The sequence below is a fragment of the Daphnia pulex genome, chromosome 3 (genome assembly GCF_021134715.1).
Source record: "Daphnia pulex isolate KAP4 chromosome 3, ASM2113471v1".
NCBI lineage: Eukaryota > Metazoa > Arthropoda > Branchiopoda > Diplostraca > Daphniidae > Daphnia > Daphnia pulex.
This window is the reverse complement of record NC_060019.1, coordinates 5,557,505-5,574,689: the sequence shown is the minus strand read 5'-3', so window position 1 is coordinate 5,574,689 and position 17,185 is coordinate 5,557,505. Positions and strand designations below refer to the sequence as shown.

The 17,185-nt window shown below is 40.6% G+C and overlaps 2 protein-coding genes across 4 annotated transcripts; one reads left to right on the top strand and one right to left on the bottom strand.

The window, feature by feature from the left end:
• Nucleotides 1-1,159: 1,159 nt before the first annotated feature.
• LOC124190621 (cytoplasmic aconitate hydratase-like) lies at nucleotides 1,160-8,159 on the bottom strand. 3 transcript variants are annotated; one of them, XM_046583409.1, is made up of 21 exons: nucleotides 7,010-7,081; nucleotides 6,578-6,891; nucleotides 6,417-6,515; nucleotides 5,981-6,293; nucleotides 5,096-5,614; nucleotides 4,647-4,716; nucleotides 4,358-4,577; nucleotides 4,189-4,283; nucleotides 4,101-4,121; nucleotides 3,966-4,032; nucleotides 3,807-3,899; nucleotides 3,520-3,737; nucleotides 3,292-3,451; nucleotides 3,072-3,223; nucleotides 2,823-3,012; nucleotides 2,408-2,763; nucleotides 2,293-2,345; nucleotides 1,929-2,209; nucleotides 1,683-1,858; nucleotides 1,394-1,469; nucleotides 1,160-1,329 (listed from the first exon to the last, which is right to left on the bottom strand). In XM_046583409.1, exons 2-21 carry the CDS (start codon nucleotides 6,588-6,590, stop codon nucleotides 1,295-1,297), a joined length of 3,207 nt encoding a protein of 1,068 aa, XP_046439365.1. In that variant the 5' UTR covers nucleotides 6,591-6,891; nucleotides 7,010-7,081; the 3' UTR covers nucleotides 1,160-1,294. The 3 variants fall into 3 exon arrangements, with proteins under 3 accessions (XP_046439365.1, XP_046439367.1, XP_046439366.1); XM_046583411.1 differs by lacking the exons at nucleotides 5,096-5,614; nucleotides 7,010-7,081 and adding an exon at nucleotides 8,010-8,159; XM_046583410.1 differs by lacking the exon at nucleotides 5,096-5,614 and having other exon boundaries at nucleotides 7,010-7,111.
• Nucleotides 8,160-8,369: 210 nt separating this feature from the next.
• On the top strand, nucleotides 8,370-17,132 carry LOC124190620 (proteoglycan 4-like). Its single transcript, XM_046583408.1, has 5 exons — nucleotides 8,370-8,672; nucleotides 9,662-12,315; nucleotides 13,478-13,648; nucleotides 14,762-14,915; nucleotides 15,319-17,132. The coding sequence occupies exons 1-5, from the start codon at nucleotides 8,504-8,506 to the stop codon at nucleotides 15,522-15,524; spliced, it is 3,354 nt and encodes a 1,117-aa protein (XP_046439364.1). The 5' UTR covers nucleotides 8,370-8,503; the 3' UTR covers nucleotides 15,525-17,132.
• Nucleotides 17,133-17,185: the final 53 nt, after the last annotated feature.

Here is a 17,185-nt window from a genome sequence, read left to right as displayed (position 1 = left end):
GACAGTCCTGGACTCCTGTCAGTCTAAAACTCTGTTGGTGCTGGGTAGTATAGGGCTTGGGACGGTTCAAGATTCAATTCTGGTCTAAACTTTACTGATTCAACTCTGATTTAACTCTGTGTAAAATCGTGAACTCTGATTCAATCATTCGAAAAATATTTCTATTAAAACTGGCACAATTATTTTGATTCTCTAATCAAATCTTCTATTGTTAAAACTCTGAAATCACAAATCTTCTGGAAGGAGACTTGGGCCTGGTAGACGCAATTAATTGTCTATGATCGATGTGGAATAAGGTTCTTTAAGTGGGCGACCGTAACGGCACAAGAGCCGATCTCTACTCTAACAATTTTTGTTAGGGAGATACGTAAAGGCTACAGCTGGTCCACCATTGATTGCTTTGTCTTGGTAGATACTCGGGTGCTAAAGAATCCTCGTGTTTGGAAAAACTACCGGATCCATTGCCGGAATACTTTCCTGCCTTTGAAATTACTTGGCTCTTCTAAGCTAAGGCTAAATAATGGCTCCGCTTTGAAATTGCAGATTCACTATCGAATTCTAATTCGGTATTCAAGCCACCGGGTACGTCCGCTTAAAATTCTACGAAATCTTAACCTCACAGCTACGGCCGGCTACGGCCGAGAGACAATTTATTTTCCCGCTTAACAGCGGCAGAAGGATGCGCCTAGGCGTAATTCTTCAACTAACTGTACTTGCTATTTGCCAACCTGGCCTAAGTCTCCTTCCTACCACCCGGCCAATAGACTAATTCCAGAGTTTATAGAATACTAGAGGATTTGAGAAGATTTCGAATTCCGTAAACCGCAATACTTTAAGATATGTCCTAATCTAATATACGTAAAATTATTCAACCCAGCTCAAAGATTATAACCAGTCCTATCACAATTACTAACGGTACGAGGCTGCGAGCGAATAACCACCCGACACCAGAGATTATAACCGACATAAATTATAGGGACAAACCGTAGAACCTTTCACACAGTACAAAAAGTGAAACCAAATAAAGAGACAACTTACAAGTGTGACGATTTTCAAAGGAATAACTTGTGTAAAATATAATTCGACATTTGGAATTGATTAGATCGCAACCATAACTCATTCTCACGATTGTAGCAATGCATTTAACTGATGATGAAAATAATTTTTCTTGTATATTATAACCGCTTAGACATAAAGATAAGAAAATAACAAAACTAAAAAGTGAGCAATTTTATCCCAAAAACCAATCCAAACAATCAAAAGTTGGATATTACATCACTCAGTAAAGCTCTGTTCAGGCAAGCTTTCTAACCATATAGTTTAGAATGCCTAGGTTCAAGAAAAGATGAATTAGACTAAAGGTCATTTATTAGCAATGTTATACTTATCTTACCTCTGTTTATGAAATAGGCAAGTTCCACTTCAGTATCAATTCTCAGCTGTGTCTGAAAACTGCCACTTTCACCAACCTGTTATAAATGTAAAAATTATAAATAAAAATTATAAAGTCGTATTTTGGTTTACATGCAAATGTAAAGCAAAACAAAAAGCAATTTAAAAAAAAAGCAACAAAAAACAAACAAGAGAACAAAAACAAAAGAACAAAAACAAAAAACAAACGAACACCCCCCCCCACCCCCCAAAAAAACAAACAAAAAAATAATGAAAATTTAAAACAGTACCTGAACTTCAACTAATTGGCCCGGTTTAATATCGGCGTGAATATTGATAGTAAATTTTTCCCTTCCAGTGAGACCAAGAGATTTGGCTTGCTGTCCCTCAAGAAATTGCAATGGGAGGATCCCCATTCCAACTAAATTCGATCGATGGATCCGCTCAAAAGATTCCGCAATAACGGCTACCATGCACAATTCAATGTCAGATGAACTATTAAACAATTATTTGAGATTTGAGAATCTATGGCATACCAGTTATTCCAAGTTTCCATGGACCTTTTGCTGCCCAATCGCGGGAAGAGCCCGTACCGTATTCTTTTCCCGCTAAAACAATTAAATTGCATTTATCTTTACGATAGCGCTCGGCAGCATCGAATATGTCCATTTCTTCTCCTGATGGAATGTGAATAGTGCGCGGACCAGGTTTGGACACTAAATTATTAATTAGACGAATGTTTGCAAAAGTTCCACGAGCCATGATTTCATCGTTTCCGCGACGAGCTCCATACGAATTGAATTCTCGCGGAGACAACCTAAATATGGCATGGGTACCCATGAAAATGTTATTACAATTTACAATCACCTTGATATAGTGAAATAAACATTGAATTTTTACCCGCGAGCAGCTAAATATCGAGCAGCAGGGCTATTGCGTGCAATGCTGCCAGCCTATAAACAATTGTTCTTTAATGGTACCTATTACAACAAAATTTAGAAACTCTATGAAATACCGGAGAAATGTGATCGGTTGTAACAGAGTCGCCCAGAAAAAGCAGAGCATGAGCTTCTTTAATACTCTGGATCGAAGGAATGTCCTTGGTCATGTCGTCAAAAAATGGTGGTTTTTTAATGTACGTCGAAGATTCATTCCATGGATAAAGATCGTATTGGGGAGCTTCAAGCTTGTTCCATGAGTCACTTCCTTTAGTGATACGAGAATAGACTTGCTGAAACATGGCAGGAATAACGAACTGCTGTTCGACAGCTTGGATTTCTTTCCGGGTTGGATAAATGTCTCGTAAAAAGACGGGCCTATTATCCGGAGAATAACCGAGCGGCTGAATTTCAAAGTCAATATCAACCGTCCCTAAATAATTGCATATTTAATATCATTTGAATTAAACTTTTACTTATTTAAGATTTTACCTGCGATGGCATATGCCACGACTAACAATGGAGACGCTAGATAGTTAGCTCGAGTATTTGGATGTATCCTGCCTTCGAAATTCCGGTTGCCGGACAAAATACCGCAGCATACCAGGTCGTTCTTCTCAATAGCTTCCACTACGGATTCAGGAAGCGGACCACTATTTCCGATGCAAGTCATACATCCATACTAATAAAATTAATTGTTACTCGTTCGCTATTTTATAAGAAGCCGATCAAATATCTTACTCCAACAATATTGAATCCTAGTTTTTCTAAAGCCGGAATAACTCCCGACTCCTTCAAGTAGTACGTGACAACACCACTCCCAGGAGATAACGACGTCTTTATATAAGGTGCAACCTCTAATCCCGCTTCAACAGCTTTTTTGGCCAAAAGCCCTGGAGGTGGAGGAGGGAAACATCGAGTTTAATGTTTGAATATATGAATGAAAACACGTTTGACTTACCGGCCCCCAGCATAACAGATGGATTACTGGTATTAGTGCAGCTCGTTATTGCGGCAATAACCACGGAACCATGCCGAAGAGTATACGTTGATCCTTCATATTCAAAAGATGCGCTCGCGTTCAACTTTTCTTCCGCAATACCGAATCCTTTGAAACCAACCTAATGTAAATAATAACGAAACCTTTTACACATTTCTGCAAAGAAAAGAGAAATTGCACAACACCTACCTTACTACTTAAGCATTGACTGAAGTCTAATTTGAAGTCTGATTGAGCAATACGATCTTGTGGACGCTTAGGACCAGAGAGTGATGGAACGACTGTGCTCAGATCAAGTTCGTAAATTTGAGTAAAAACGGGATCCTGAGCACTGTTATTAAAATCTCTGAACATGCTGGCAGCCTTCATATATGATTCAACGTAAGCAACTTGTTCCGCCGATCGGTCTTAGGAGGAAAACAAAATTAGATTTTTCAGTAAAAATATTGACAGAGAAAAGTGCCATGATAAATTACTCGTCTGCCGTAGGTATGCGATTGTTTTCTCGTCAACGGGAAAATAACCAACTGTTGCTCCATATTCAGGGCACATGTTACTGATCGTTGCACCTACAGAAAACATAAATTAATAAAGAAGAACTGCACACGACAGCAAAAACAAGAAAAATTACGCACGGTCGGCAATTGACAGTTCATTAACACCAGGCCCGAAAAATTCCACAAACTTGCCGACCACGCCAACCTACGTCAATACATTATTGTTTAATATATCAAATTGATGCAAGGACCCATAAAAATTTGTATAACAACCTGGCGGAGATGTTTCGTGACCTACAACAGAAAATTGCACGTCAATTACATTGAAAAGAATACACATTTACTTTATCGTTGTACATACAGTCAGGACAACATCAGTGGATGTAGCCAATTGGCTCAAATGCCCAGTAATCCGGTATCCAATGACCTGAGGCAAAACCATTGAAATAGCTTGTCCTGCACGCAATTCAATGAAAATAGATTTGTAGAAACAAGTAAACAAGTAGATCTTTAACAGTTAGGGTAAAAACCTAGCATAACCGCTTCAGCTTCAATGCCTCCAACTCCCCATCCGACGACTCCTAACCCGTTAATCATGGTCGTATGCGAATCTGTTCCAACAACCGAGTCGGGATAAAGAAGGCCATCTTTGTCGAAGACAACGCGAGCGAGATATTCCAAGTTCACTTGATGAACGATGCCCGATCCCGGCGGAACTACGATCATATTCTTGAAGCTTTGAGCACCCCACTAGCAAAAAGAAGAGTATGACCAATGTTAGTATGGCAGCGAATAATGGCAAAAATGGCAAGAAAATACTTTCAAGAAGGCGAAACGCTCCTTGTTGCGTTCAAACTCCAAATCTTGATTTTTCTCCAACGCGTCTGACCTAAAAACATTAGAAATGTGACGTGTATTAATTGGTTTAACACGACTATGAAAATACGGAGAATACGGAGGTATTTGACTATTTGAATGAATTAAAAAAGAAAAAAAAAAAGGAAAAACAAAACACTGATAATAATGAAGTACACAATTTTTCCCGTGAGCGCCAGAAGTACTTGAAATCATAACAACATGCCAGTTAATTGAACAGGGAACGCGGAAATATATCGCATATGTAATCTGCCTGGACATATATTCCATTCCTTCAAGCTCGGCGATCATCAAATTTCAAACACGATTTCAATGAACGCTCATTCACATCGACTGCTTTGACGAAAATACACTTTGACGGAGGTGATATCATAAAAGAACGTGGAACTAACCACAAAGAGGGAATGTGATGGAACGGGCAAAGTCGGTCCGTCAAAGTCTGGCAAAGTCGGTCCGGAATCGGGATTCCCGACAAACTGAGACATTTGTCAAGGTTTTTTTTGGTTTCTTCGACTTTAAGACACGGGGCTTCGATGACGCTCGCCGCGGAGAGCAAGCAGGTCACGCCATCGCAATGATGTCCACACATAGTCGGAATAGGCGAGACACGTCTTCGTAGAACACTAGATCCCGATCCTTTGTTCACACTTCTGGTAAAAGCCGGTGATTGTTCGATAGAATGACAAGATTTCGTGGTACGATTCGCCATCTCACCAGTCCAATGAGGAGTGCCCCGCCCACCAATCGTATCATTGGTATTCGAAGAGTCGACTTTCAGATTTACGAAAACTGGTAAGCGATGGCGTGCCGCATGAGACATCAAGCTACCGTAAGCCGGAGTGTCTTCTAAATCTAGAACTCGCTGAGTGGGCGGGCATCCGAAGTCTGTAGCTGCTGCTGTGTCTTTTGCACTGAATGTGACCATGTATGATTGGTATTGTATGATTGACAATTAAACCTCAACATTTCCAACACATATTCAATTGTGATTTCTGAGAGAATTTCAGAAGCAAGTTGTTAAAGTTAAGTAATCAATAAAATTATGCATCAATAACAGTAAACTAGACCAAAACCACAGCAGTCACGCAAAATGCCCCAAAAGTAATTTTAAAACAATATTGAACTGCATCATTATTATGAGGAAGTATTTGACCAATGAAATTCTAAAAGTGATCCACAATGAAATTTTTAAGTGTCTCATTAAATTAGAGTCAATTTAAGAAACAACCCATTTTTTTTTTTTTACAACTGTGGTCTTTGTAGAAAATGCTGCTTACCTGCGGGAAAAGTCAACTTGAACTGAGTGATCAATCACCAGGTCTGCAGGGCATATTGGATTGATGGTCAAAGGGTTTCCCCCAAATTGATTTACAGCATCTCTCATGGCAGCAAAATCCACGAGAGCAGGAACCCCAGTGAAATCTTGTAAGATAACTCTAGAAGGTTTGAATGAAACCTCAATTGTCTCTTCACTCTTTTGATGAAGTTCCCAGTTATATATCTTTTCAACATCTTCTTTGGTAATGTGAAAACCATCACAATTCCGAACTCCAGACTCAAGTAAAATTCGGATAGAAAAGGGCAATTTATCTGAATTAAAAATATACACAACCATGACAATATTAACTGGACTTGTTAAATGAAATTAACATGTTTAACAGCGACTAAAAAGTTGAGTATGCAAGCCATGAAAAAGACATGATTGAAATTTACCGTATTTTTCTGGGTCAACGCTTCGGAGATTGAAGTAAGAATATGCTTTGTCATTGACAGACAGTGTACACTTGACAGTATTATATGGATTTGCCATATCTGAAAGATATTACTTTTCTTTAAAATTTCGTGATATTGCAAAGAGTTAAATTAAACTTCACCTCTATTCTCCATTTTGCTCCAGAACTCCAAAAGGTGTAATATCTGTTAGAGAAATGACGTCAAATTCCTTTTTTCTACGTTTGACACGTCCACTCGATACAGACTCAAGGGATGAGCTGAGCTCTGTTACGCCTTCTAGCTTCTTCAAAATATTTTGTCGACTTGTTTAGTTATCTCGCTCTTGTGCAAGGCGATTCCACAGCTGACCAGCTTCTCAAGGTTCTCAAAAGAACGACGAAGAAGGCCAACGGCCTCACATGCCAGTGGTTACTTTGGTACAGCCATCTACGGGAATCGTATTTAACTGCAATGTCTAAAAAATAAATACAAAAAACCAACGCCTTAATTTTAATAATAATAAATGCACAATAGTAGATTATGATGGCGTAATATTCTTTTAAAATTTTGTAAGCAAGAAGAAGTATAGTTACAAGTGATACGAAAGACTTAAGGAATGAGAGATTATTAATTATTTGCACCCATAACAGCCGTATGCACTTGGCTAACTGGGCGGTTTGCGTTTTAGTCCACTACTACTGTAGTGTCATGGCGGTTTTTCGCCTGTCAACAATTCAATATTCTTTGAAAAAAAAAATTAAATTAAAGTTATAGATTCTACTAGATCTGTCAAGCCATTTTGAACGTGCTCATTAAGTGTTGTCCTTGGACATCCTTCAACACAACAAGAACTTTTGGTTAACACCCAATTTTTTAGGTAAGTTTGAAATTTATTGCTAAAATGTTTTTGTTTTTTAACAAGTTAATTTTAGTTTCATTTTCAGCTCTTGTAGTTCTAAATAAGTGGTTTTCTGAACACCTTACTAACATTTCTGACACTTTCCTTTTTGTCTTTTCACAGAAATAGGCCTATTTTCATCAGTTGTTTGAATATATTATAGGTTTTTAGAGAAATTTGCTTTGTTTGATTGTTGATTCTAGAATATAACACATTTTGGACTCTTAAAAACAAATCTCTCATGCTACTTGAAAAGTGTACATGGAAAGCATTCAACGTACAAGACATAACATTCTGACAGTTCACATGTTTTATTCTGAATTCTTTTTTGAAACATAGCCTCTGGATATATTTCAGCAATGAATTTACTCAGATGGTTGTCTAGAAACATGTACATTAGACATGGTAATATTGGAATTGAAATATTTTCATCATTGATTTTGTGTTGTTTTGGTTGGCATGCAAAGCAGGGAACACAAGTGCTTCCTGGTGATGATTCAGCATTGTAGCCTAATGAAGATGTCTTTTTAGAATTTAGTCAGAAGAAATATGCTTAGATTTTCCATCAATAGAACACATGCTGCAAACCCTATATATTCAAATAAGGAATATCACAACCATCACAAAAAAAAAAAAAAAAAAAAAAAAAAAAAAAAAAAAAAAAAAACTAAATCACCACCAGGAATTTGACTTACCCTGACTTGCAGGTCACGATCAAACGGTCTTTAATGACCGAGCTAACATTTGCCTAATTGATTTTTTGTTATTGTTGCATCCCCGAAAGGGCAATGAAACAGTTAGATGAGAAAGAAAAAGGGTAATGAAGGGGTAAGGTAAATGCTTTGTTTATGAAGCCAAGTCTTTCCCACATGGCGTTCATCGGAGGCAATGCACTCGAAAAGGTTTCTAGCCCTTTTTGTACACGATGCTTCCCAACGCCACGGACACCGCGGGGAGAACGCCTTGTCCGCAACAGTCATGCGTGCATTTACTATGTCCATTCCGTTTGTGTTTTGTTGAGAGTTGTTTTAAGTCCCGTTGCTCTTCTTCAGTTTGGCTTCAGACGTTGGAAAGTGGAGAGTTGTATTCCTGCATCTGGAGAAAGATTTTGATTCAGTTTTCAGTGAAATCTCCAAGTTACGTTTAGATAACTTGGATTTCGAGCGAATCAGGAAAGACGGCAGTAGTCATGGATGAAGTGTGTTGTCGAAATATTTCGCCCGACTGTGTTAGCCAGTCAGCAAACATGTGTTTGGAACTGTGTGATTCAGAAACGTCTAATCTTCCTGTCTGGAAACGCGAGCTGATTCGTAAAAAAAGACTGAGCAATGGACTAGGATCTTGTAACGTTAATTCAGGTATCTCGCATATATTAATTTCAGCGAAACAGCACTCATTTTGGCTTACATCACTGTTCAGCTAGTCTGGAGCTTATGGCAAAATAACGCCTTGAGAGCTATACGGCTTTTTTTTATGTTATTCATTTTCTTCCTTTTTTTATTCGTTTCATTACCCCCACCTACCCTTTTGAACGAAAATACGTAGTGCACCATAACTAGACAGGTAAAAGAGCTCTTTTATTTCTACAATGTTGCCCCAAAAAGAAGCGCAAATTGCTGATTCCTTTCGGAGAAAAAGAAGCGAACGATGTAACTCATGGGTTCGCTGCAATACTCGAAAAGAAACGGGAGGGGGGAAATGCGATCAATACGACAAGGGACAGTTCACGCCGTAGTATTTAGTACTTGTATTATGCCAGCAGGGGAATCCTTTTACTGGCGGACTGGTTCACAGGATTTCCACTGGCAATATCGTATTGAGGTCGATAGCAAACTGCGTTGTATCAAATGTGATATTGGTTCCGGTTGCCATCGTGCATCTTTTTAATGCAACCGAGATCACGTCACAGAAAGACAAAAAAGTTGATTTCAAGATTTCCGCCATCTGTTTGATGACTAAGCCAAGGGCTCTCGCCGTATAGTTTACGCATAGGAGCGAACGAAGCCGCTAGACAAGCCATCTTTCAGATAATGATTTTAGGGTGATAACGGGACCAGTCACGCCAGGCAATGCGCCTACAACGTCTTTATCCTCCCTACCTTTCCTTTTTGGTTGTTAACTTGTTATCATTTGCCTTAGACTGTTATGCAACCCGTAGAATGTCGAAAGTCGAAACCGATGCCAACTGTATAGCTCGATGAGAAATCAATAATTTGTCGAAATAATGTTGATAATTGATGACTTGTTTATGATGACAACCTGTACAAATATCTACGCCAAATGCTTGTTTGCTGTTTGTTTGCATTCCCCAACTCTTTTCTAAAAGTGTTTATTTTTCGTATTGCAGGCTGGAGTGGAGGAAACCGAGTAACACCTGCCAGTCCTAGTATTGCCGAGTTGGAGAACTCTACACGAGAGCGACTTCGGATCCCGAATAAAGGCCTAGTGGCCTCATTGCAAACGATTTACGAACCGCTGGTAGAAGGCGAACCGCCCGGGGCCAAAATGCTGGGCACCCGACCATTGCCAGGGAATGGCGCTCTCCAGCACGGTTCCGAATCCGCCTCCAGCCCGCCTCCGTTATCTAACGCAGCCCAGTTGGGGGCGACAACAAGAGAACAACTGCCTTCCATTGAGAATTTCAGTTCCACTCAGTCGCGATCGGTGAGCGGTCGCTCACCCAGTCGCTTCGCTGATGTGCCAGTCTCTCGTTCGGTGAATGGTGCCAACAACAGCGGAAATCTCATCGAGCACGTCATCCCACATTATCAGCCGCCAACGACGACGATACCAACGAGACGATTATCGGAACCCAACAGGACCAGAACGGCCATGGTGGAAGACACGCGGATGAGGAGCTCGGCCGCTTCTCAAGTCGACATGTCATCATCGGGTAGCCGGACCAAAATCACAGCCAGAGGACTGCAGGCACTCAAGGGAATGTCGGGCAACCGAGACAATGAAGACGAAGAGCTCCAGTACGGGCCGGGAATTGTGAACAAGTTGAAGTCACGTTACCTGAGCCGCACGCTGCGCGAAAGACCTTTGGGCGAGTCGCGTCGGCCGTCACTCCGTCGAGCGGCCAGCCTGGAAGACTGGCTCGACAAAGATTCCGGCCCTCAGCATCCGACAGCCACTGAGAGCGATTTCTCCGTTTTGGTGCGTTCCAGCAACGGTCGGGCCAAGAACGAGCGGCCCATTTCTTTGAATCTGGTGGCTGCACAAGCCGCCGAACCGAAGCCACCTCCAGCGCCTTCTCCTTCTTCCAGCCCGTCCAAGATTCGTGACCTAAAGAAGACACGATCTGTCGATTGTGTTTCACAACCGCCGACCTGGAGAAGCGTTTCCGTCAATGATTTGGTGGTGTCACCGCTGCAGCAGCCGAAACCGCCCAAAACACCGGCTGCAGTTCCGCCCAGTCCGACCGTAACGAGTCCTAAACCACCGGTCCCTGTGCTCCTGCCTAAAGATGCGATTGTCATTGTCGAGAAAGACGACACTCAAACTGTCGAGAAGAGCGCAGAAACAAAGAGCAATAACGTGCCTGTTGTCACCCCTCCAACTGCCCCCGCGGCCTCTTCTTCTTCTTCCGCATCGTCGAAAACGCGCCGCACTTTGCCCACCAACAGTCGCTACAATGTCGAAGAAGCCGAGTTGCCCGCTCCGGACACGGTCCGCCAAGTCAAACGCATTTTCGAGAGCGGATCCGGTCGGAAAGTGTTGAGCACTCGGCGGTCGCAGAGCGCCGGTCCGGGAATCAACCGAACACCGCTGTCGGCCGCCAATCAGAGCTCTGAGAAATTCAACATCAATCGGATGAATCAAGTCAACTTGGTGAATAACAAGAGCGCCGCTTCGGTGGGACGGAAAAAGTCAGACAGCAACACGCCTCGTATCACCGAATTGGTTTCGCCCGACATCAAGCCGGTCGTCATCACCAAACCGTCGACGATTGGGCCCAAGCCACCGGTCCTGAGTCCCAAACCAGCCGTAGTCATCGAGAAAACACGTGTAGTGCAATCTTTGCCTAACGGAGCCACGTCCATGCAACGAACAGCGGCTCTGACGAAACTCGTTTCCACGCCACCACCTGTCTCGGTGGCCAGCCCTTCCGCCAATCAAAAAGAGCCTGTCGATCCATTTGAAGACGAGAAAAAAGAGAAAAAAGAGAAAAAAGAGACTGAAAATCACGGCCTCGGTCATGGTCTTAAAATCATCTCGAAAACCGCTTTGGATAACATTCACAAGGAAAGCATTTCCATCAACTTCAACTTTGACGCCGAGAAGAAAGATGAGAAATCGCCGTTTGTGATCGGGCCAGTACAATCTCGACAGGTTGGAGTCATCCGACCGCAGCCTAAATCTCCAATCATTCAAAACGAGAAGGTGGTGATTTTCGAAGAGGCGACCTCCAAGGATGACGTCGATTCCGTTTCCAAAAAAGAGGAGCTCTTATTAGTGACGTCGCCCAACGCCGTTCCACTCGTTCCACTTGGTTTCGCCAAAACGCCAACCAAGAGTGAGCCTGCACCGTCGCAGACGACGGCCAAACCTGCCAGTCCACCCGTTTTTGCGTCCAAATCCCAAACAGCGGGTCGCACGAAACAGACTACTACCACTACTCCTCTGGCTGGATCGACCGCTCCTAAATCGGAGCCTGTTATTTCAACTGATGCCCGGCCCTCCAGTCCGGCAGCATTTGTCCCCGTTTCTCTACCCCCACCTGTTGACAAAAAGGTTGCAGAGAATGCGACCGTAGTGTCGGCTGCCAAGGCCATCTCATCTAGTAGTCAGATCGCCAAATCATCGAATAGTACGCCAGTCAACACAACGGCAATCCTTGGAGCTTATTCGCCCAGTAGCGGAGCAACACAGCCGAGCAAGAAATGGAATCCACATCAGTCTGAAACGACTACAGTCTTCAACTTTGTCAACGACACTTCAAGAAAAACCGATCACATTCGCAACGAAGGTGGATCGACAGGAATTCTTGTGTACAAGGTAATATTTGTCTTACAATGTTTTCCTGTGTTCTTCTAGACTAATTTCAACAAAATTTCTTTCGACTACGCTACGTGTACGTCATTTAGACTATAATAGCATTGTAAAGCTTAGCATTCATTTTCCTCCTATAATTTAGTGTTGATTCGATGTCTCATGAAGAAAGCATGTTATCTTTTGTACACAAGTTTACAAAGATATTGAGATTACATGAATATCGTTTTGGATAGACAACATAAAAAAGATATACAAAGGAAAACGTATACATCCAGTCGTAGATTTTCAAATCTATGGTTGAACTGGTAGTCTTGTCTTTTACTCCATCTTTCTCCAGAATAGAAACTTCTATTGGGATTTTGTTTGATATTCGAATTCAGTTCAATTTGAATCGATTTATTTTTTATTTTTCTAATTTGGTTCAATTCAAATAAAGGTATTTTAAAGCTGTTATTCATTTTGTTTTTTGGCGATTGTGAATATTCATTTTAAATGTTCGCGTTGATTTCTGTGAATGTTTCCTATAATTTTTTTCGTAATTCTCTTATTAAAATCTGGTGTGATCTAACATAATTTAAGCTAGCAGCCAACAAGTTGCAGGTTTAGTAGTGGGACCCGTAATAGTAAATCACGTGAAGAAAAAAAAAAGACGGAGGTATTTTAGGGTTGAACTGATGACTGGATTTTTTCTTATTAAAAATTCTTCGTCTGACTGCTTTAATTTGGTTTATTTTATTTGGTTGATGTTGATGCAATTCCCGTCTTAATTTTTATGTCTAAGAAAAAATTCTGATTAGTATTCATGACGAGTAAGGATATTTTGAGTTTCCATTTCTCAATTGGCTTACGGGAAAGTTAGTGGAGCCCCTTTCTTTATTTTGTTTCCCCCCCCCCCCCCTCTGCTGCTATACAGCAGTTCTATCTAGTTTTGAGTGATTGGAAAGATCTGCTTGGCATCCATAGCCCACAGCTTGGAACGCTTTTATCCCGCAAGTGGAACCCGCTATTTCTCGTGGTTGAATATTTTGAAAGTAAACAACACTGATCCGCATTTCTCCGATGGACTTTCTCCTGAATTGTGCCCCAATTATTGAAGCTTGGAAGAACTCATTTCTCTTCAGTTTAAACTGATTACCAATATTTCTTTTCTATTTGGCTATTCCAGTCCAACGATTCCGGAATTACCAAACTACCAGACTACGACCCCGGTGAATCGTCCGACTTTATCGACGATTTGGATATACTGAAACGGCCTCCTTCTCCATGCAATGTCGACTTTGAGGGAGCCAATGTAATAGTGGGAAAATCGCTTATTCAACGCCGACCAAAGAAAAAGGTAAATTTTATTTTGGTATGTCTTTAACATTCATTTTCTTCTCCCCCCCCCCCTCCTTTTTTTTGTTATCTACAATCAACAATCACTGCGCGCCACAAGTGCACCACTGCACCCACAATCCCGGAATTCTTTTTTCCCCGGTCTGTTCTTTGACGATTTTTTTTTTTTTTTTTTTTTTTTTTTTTTTTTACTTTCGAATTCCACGGGCGTGCATTGTGTCGTTCTTTTCCTCGTCCTAAAAACAGCCAATCCAGCAGAGAAAATTATGAAAACAGAGCCGCAAGTTACCTTGAAATCAGAGTGTCTTACGCATGGATAATATGCTATTCTCTCGTTGCTGGCGCTTCACTCTAGTTGATTCCATTTCTCGTCGTTACTTTAACGTTCCTTTAGTCTATACATCCAACAGCTGTCAGCTAGATAAGAACCTTGGTTGAGATAACGGTAAACATAATTTCATTATGTTTCTCAATGCCTGCACGAGATAGTCAGCTTTAATACGCATAAAGGAAGTTGTGGGCTACTGTTGATAGCGCCGTTTAAGAGGATGCCAGCGGTTTTGGGCACAGTATATCAATCTTGAAATCCAATATGTAGGATAATTTTTTGAATTGGAATTCAGGATTGATCCGTTAGCTAAGGAAAATATTCTAAATTGGCTAAGTGAGATTCTTGTATTACCAGTGCAGGAAAATGTAAGAAACCGTGAGTGTAAGTAAAAGGCCCCAAAATTTAGTTCTTAGTTAGATGTAATCGATTGTTTAAAAGAAAGATTACTTACACCGCATCAACTCTTCTCAAGAAAACGGAAGTTCAAAACCGGTCATAATGTTTTAGGTTGTATTGCGACAATGCATTTCAGATAGCAATAATCGTGGTTTTAGATTGTCAAATAAAGAAATTAATTAATTTACAATTTTCGGCTAATTTGCCCAATTTTCTGCTGGAAGTGAACTGTGCTATGCATTCCTGGGTGTAAATATGATAATAGAAATGGCCTTATTTTATCGTGAAACATTTTTTAATAGTAATTTTCTGCTTTTTTCTACATTTTGACTTGAACTATGTGATGTGTTGAAGATATTTAATGTGTTTGCTCATTTTTTATTACAGTTGAATATTACCTTCAACGACGACATGACGAAGTTGTTCGAATATCCGTCAGAAACATCGTTTCTCGAAGAGGGAGACGAAGCCGTGCTCACAATTAAGGCCACCCATGATGTTCGAGATAGTTCCTCGCAGAATTCAGCTGCAAACTCGAAGGGTATGTCCGGCATTTTTATCGTAAATTAAGCAGCGAAACAAAAGTACCTGTGATGCCAAACAGTTAGTTTGTTATTAACATTGCGTGACGAAATAGTGTCGTGTTCAAAGCCCAAGTATGCTGACTAACGTGCAATTTAGGTAATAATTACTATGTTCCATCATCTTAGTGGAATTTGCAATTTTTATGGCACACTCGTTCAATTTTGACGGGTGTACGTATCAGTTGTAAAATATTTGGGTTTTGTTTGAGGCGGACGTTGAAAGATTATGGAAGTAGGTTAAGCTATCTTATTGAAGTAGATATCCGAGTTGTGTAGACCATTTCGAGCATTACTGGTACTGACATGTTTGCTTGCATTGGACGCTCATTGCTAATGGATGTAATTTTTCTTTTTTTTTAGGAGGTCTCTCCAACTATACTCCTAGTAAAGTGCACATTGAAACCACTTTCGAGCTTGGAGTATCTCGTCCTATCTTACCTGATCTAACGCCGCAGCCGAATCAACCCAATTCTGGCAATCAAATGGGCTCAGTTTTGCACTATATCAAACCGGCCGAAGAGAGTACAACTTGGAGTGCCGAAACAACATCGGATTTGCTCTTTTGAGTTTTCCGAGCTCCTAGTTAAACCGCAGACTATGAAGTAAAAACTGCAATGATCGTTACATAAGCCTGAATGAGAGGAATTGAACGAGCTGTGCTTGAGCTCTCCACTAGGGGTCCAGTCGTACGTTTTGGAAAATAATTTCAACTGATTCGCCATTTACTGCTAATGACGGACATTCACAAGGATTTGCGGTGAAATAATTGTCTGGTTGAACCATTTTTTATGATTTAATTTTCTACAGCCCTTCCGATGCACCGTGAATTATTTCATATCATCCGCGGAATTCCATAGTTCAATTACCCTTGGCGATTTTACCTAACGAGTATTATGACTGCACGCGCGAAGTAAAACAAGCAACACGCAGCGTTACAAGAATATCCACGAACAGCCGAGAAATCGGAGGGAAGGGAATGAAATAACACATCTCATTATCAAATTTCGTGAATGATGTGAAATAATTCATGCGGTACCGGGAAGAGTTGTAAAATATTAAGTCACCAAAAAATGAATAATCAAGATTGACGAAGTACTGTTCCCGCAGAAGCCGTGCGTGTGGAGCACGTAATGAGTATGGAAATGGAAAAAGAGCTGGAAATCTTTTCCTAAACGTTCGACCTGCCCCTAGCGTCAAGCTCAAGCACCACTTATGCAAGGAGGGTATAAGGAATCGCAATTTTTATACTTCGTAGTCTGTAGTAAAACCTCTCTTCCATTCCACTGAAAAAAAAAATTAAAATGAAAAAACAGACAAATAACAGTCATAGACTGTTTAGATTACGTTGAGAGTTGCCAGATTTTTTGATCAAGCAGTTGACTGCTGAGGCAAAGAGCTCTACTTAACTGATACGGTTGTGTTAGCATTCATGTTTTTGGAACCGAAAGTGTTTGACTACCGTCGAAGAGCGCATGTGAACTTCGAAAACTAAAAGTTCCACCAAGTCTTCAAAATTCCATCGATTTTTCGTGTCTAATCTTGTTCTTGAATAAGATTTCCTTTTTGCCGAATGATTAGTGCCCCTCAATCGAGTAAATGCATATGTATTCAAGTAAAACGTAAGTGTCCCTTAAACTTAAACAGCTGTAGCGATAGATTTAGTACTCGGATCCCCAATTAGTAGCTGGATCCTCTTTGTTGATGAATATTAGCTAGGTTTTACATACTGGGTTAAAATCGCTAAAAAACGTACGATCGAGGACCATCGAACTCTCTTTTTCCTTCCTTAACATTTTATTAAAGAATGAAACAGCATTCGTTCCACAGCCTCTACCGCCTTTCATTGCAGTCACCTTGTGTGGGCTGCGACTGCATTTTTTCGAAACATGTTCATCATGATTACGCATTGCGGACCAAATAAACATTCGCAAATAAGAAAATTGATTTTTTTTCGTGCATAACGTTTACATTCACCTAGTACAGAAAACGGCAAAGCTCCCTGGCTATGCCCTCGATTACACATATTCCATGTTTGTTTGTTTTTTTTATTTAGACGTATCTTTTGTGATAATGTTTTTCTGCGTTTTTGATTTGAAGGCCAATCTTTTTTGCTGAGTTTTCTTGATCTTTCGTTGTTGTTGTCTGCTCTTTAAATACAAATGGCTTCAGAAATATTCGGTGCATTTTATTTTCTACTATAAGTTTTATTTCTTTTAAAAAACTAGTA

Coding starts and splice junctions, on each gene's coding strand:
- LOC124190620 (XM_046583408.1), top strand. CDS start 8,504: ATGGATGAAGTGTGTTGTCGAAATATTTCGCCCGACTGTGTTAGCCAG. Junction 13,649..14,761: donor AACGCCGACCAAAGAAAAAG/GTAAATTTTATT, acceptor TTTTTATTACAG/TTGAATATTACCTTCAACGA. Junction 14,916..15,318: donor TTCAGCTGCAAACTCGAAGG/GTATGTCCGGCA, acceptor CTTTTTTTTTAG/GAGGTCTCTCCAACTATACT.
- LOC124190621 (XM_046583409.1), bottom strand. Junction 4,284..4,357: donor AGCTGAAGCGGTTATGCTAG/GTTTTTACCCTA, acceptor AATTGCGTGCAG/GACAAGCTATTTCAATGGTT. Junction 1,470..1,682: donor GCCAATTAGTTGAAGTTCAG/GTACTGTTTTAA, acceptor CATTTATAACAG/GTTGGTGAAAGTGGCAGTTT.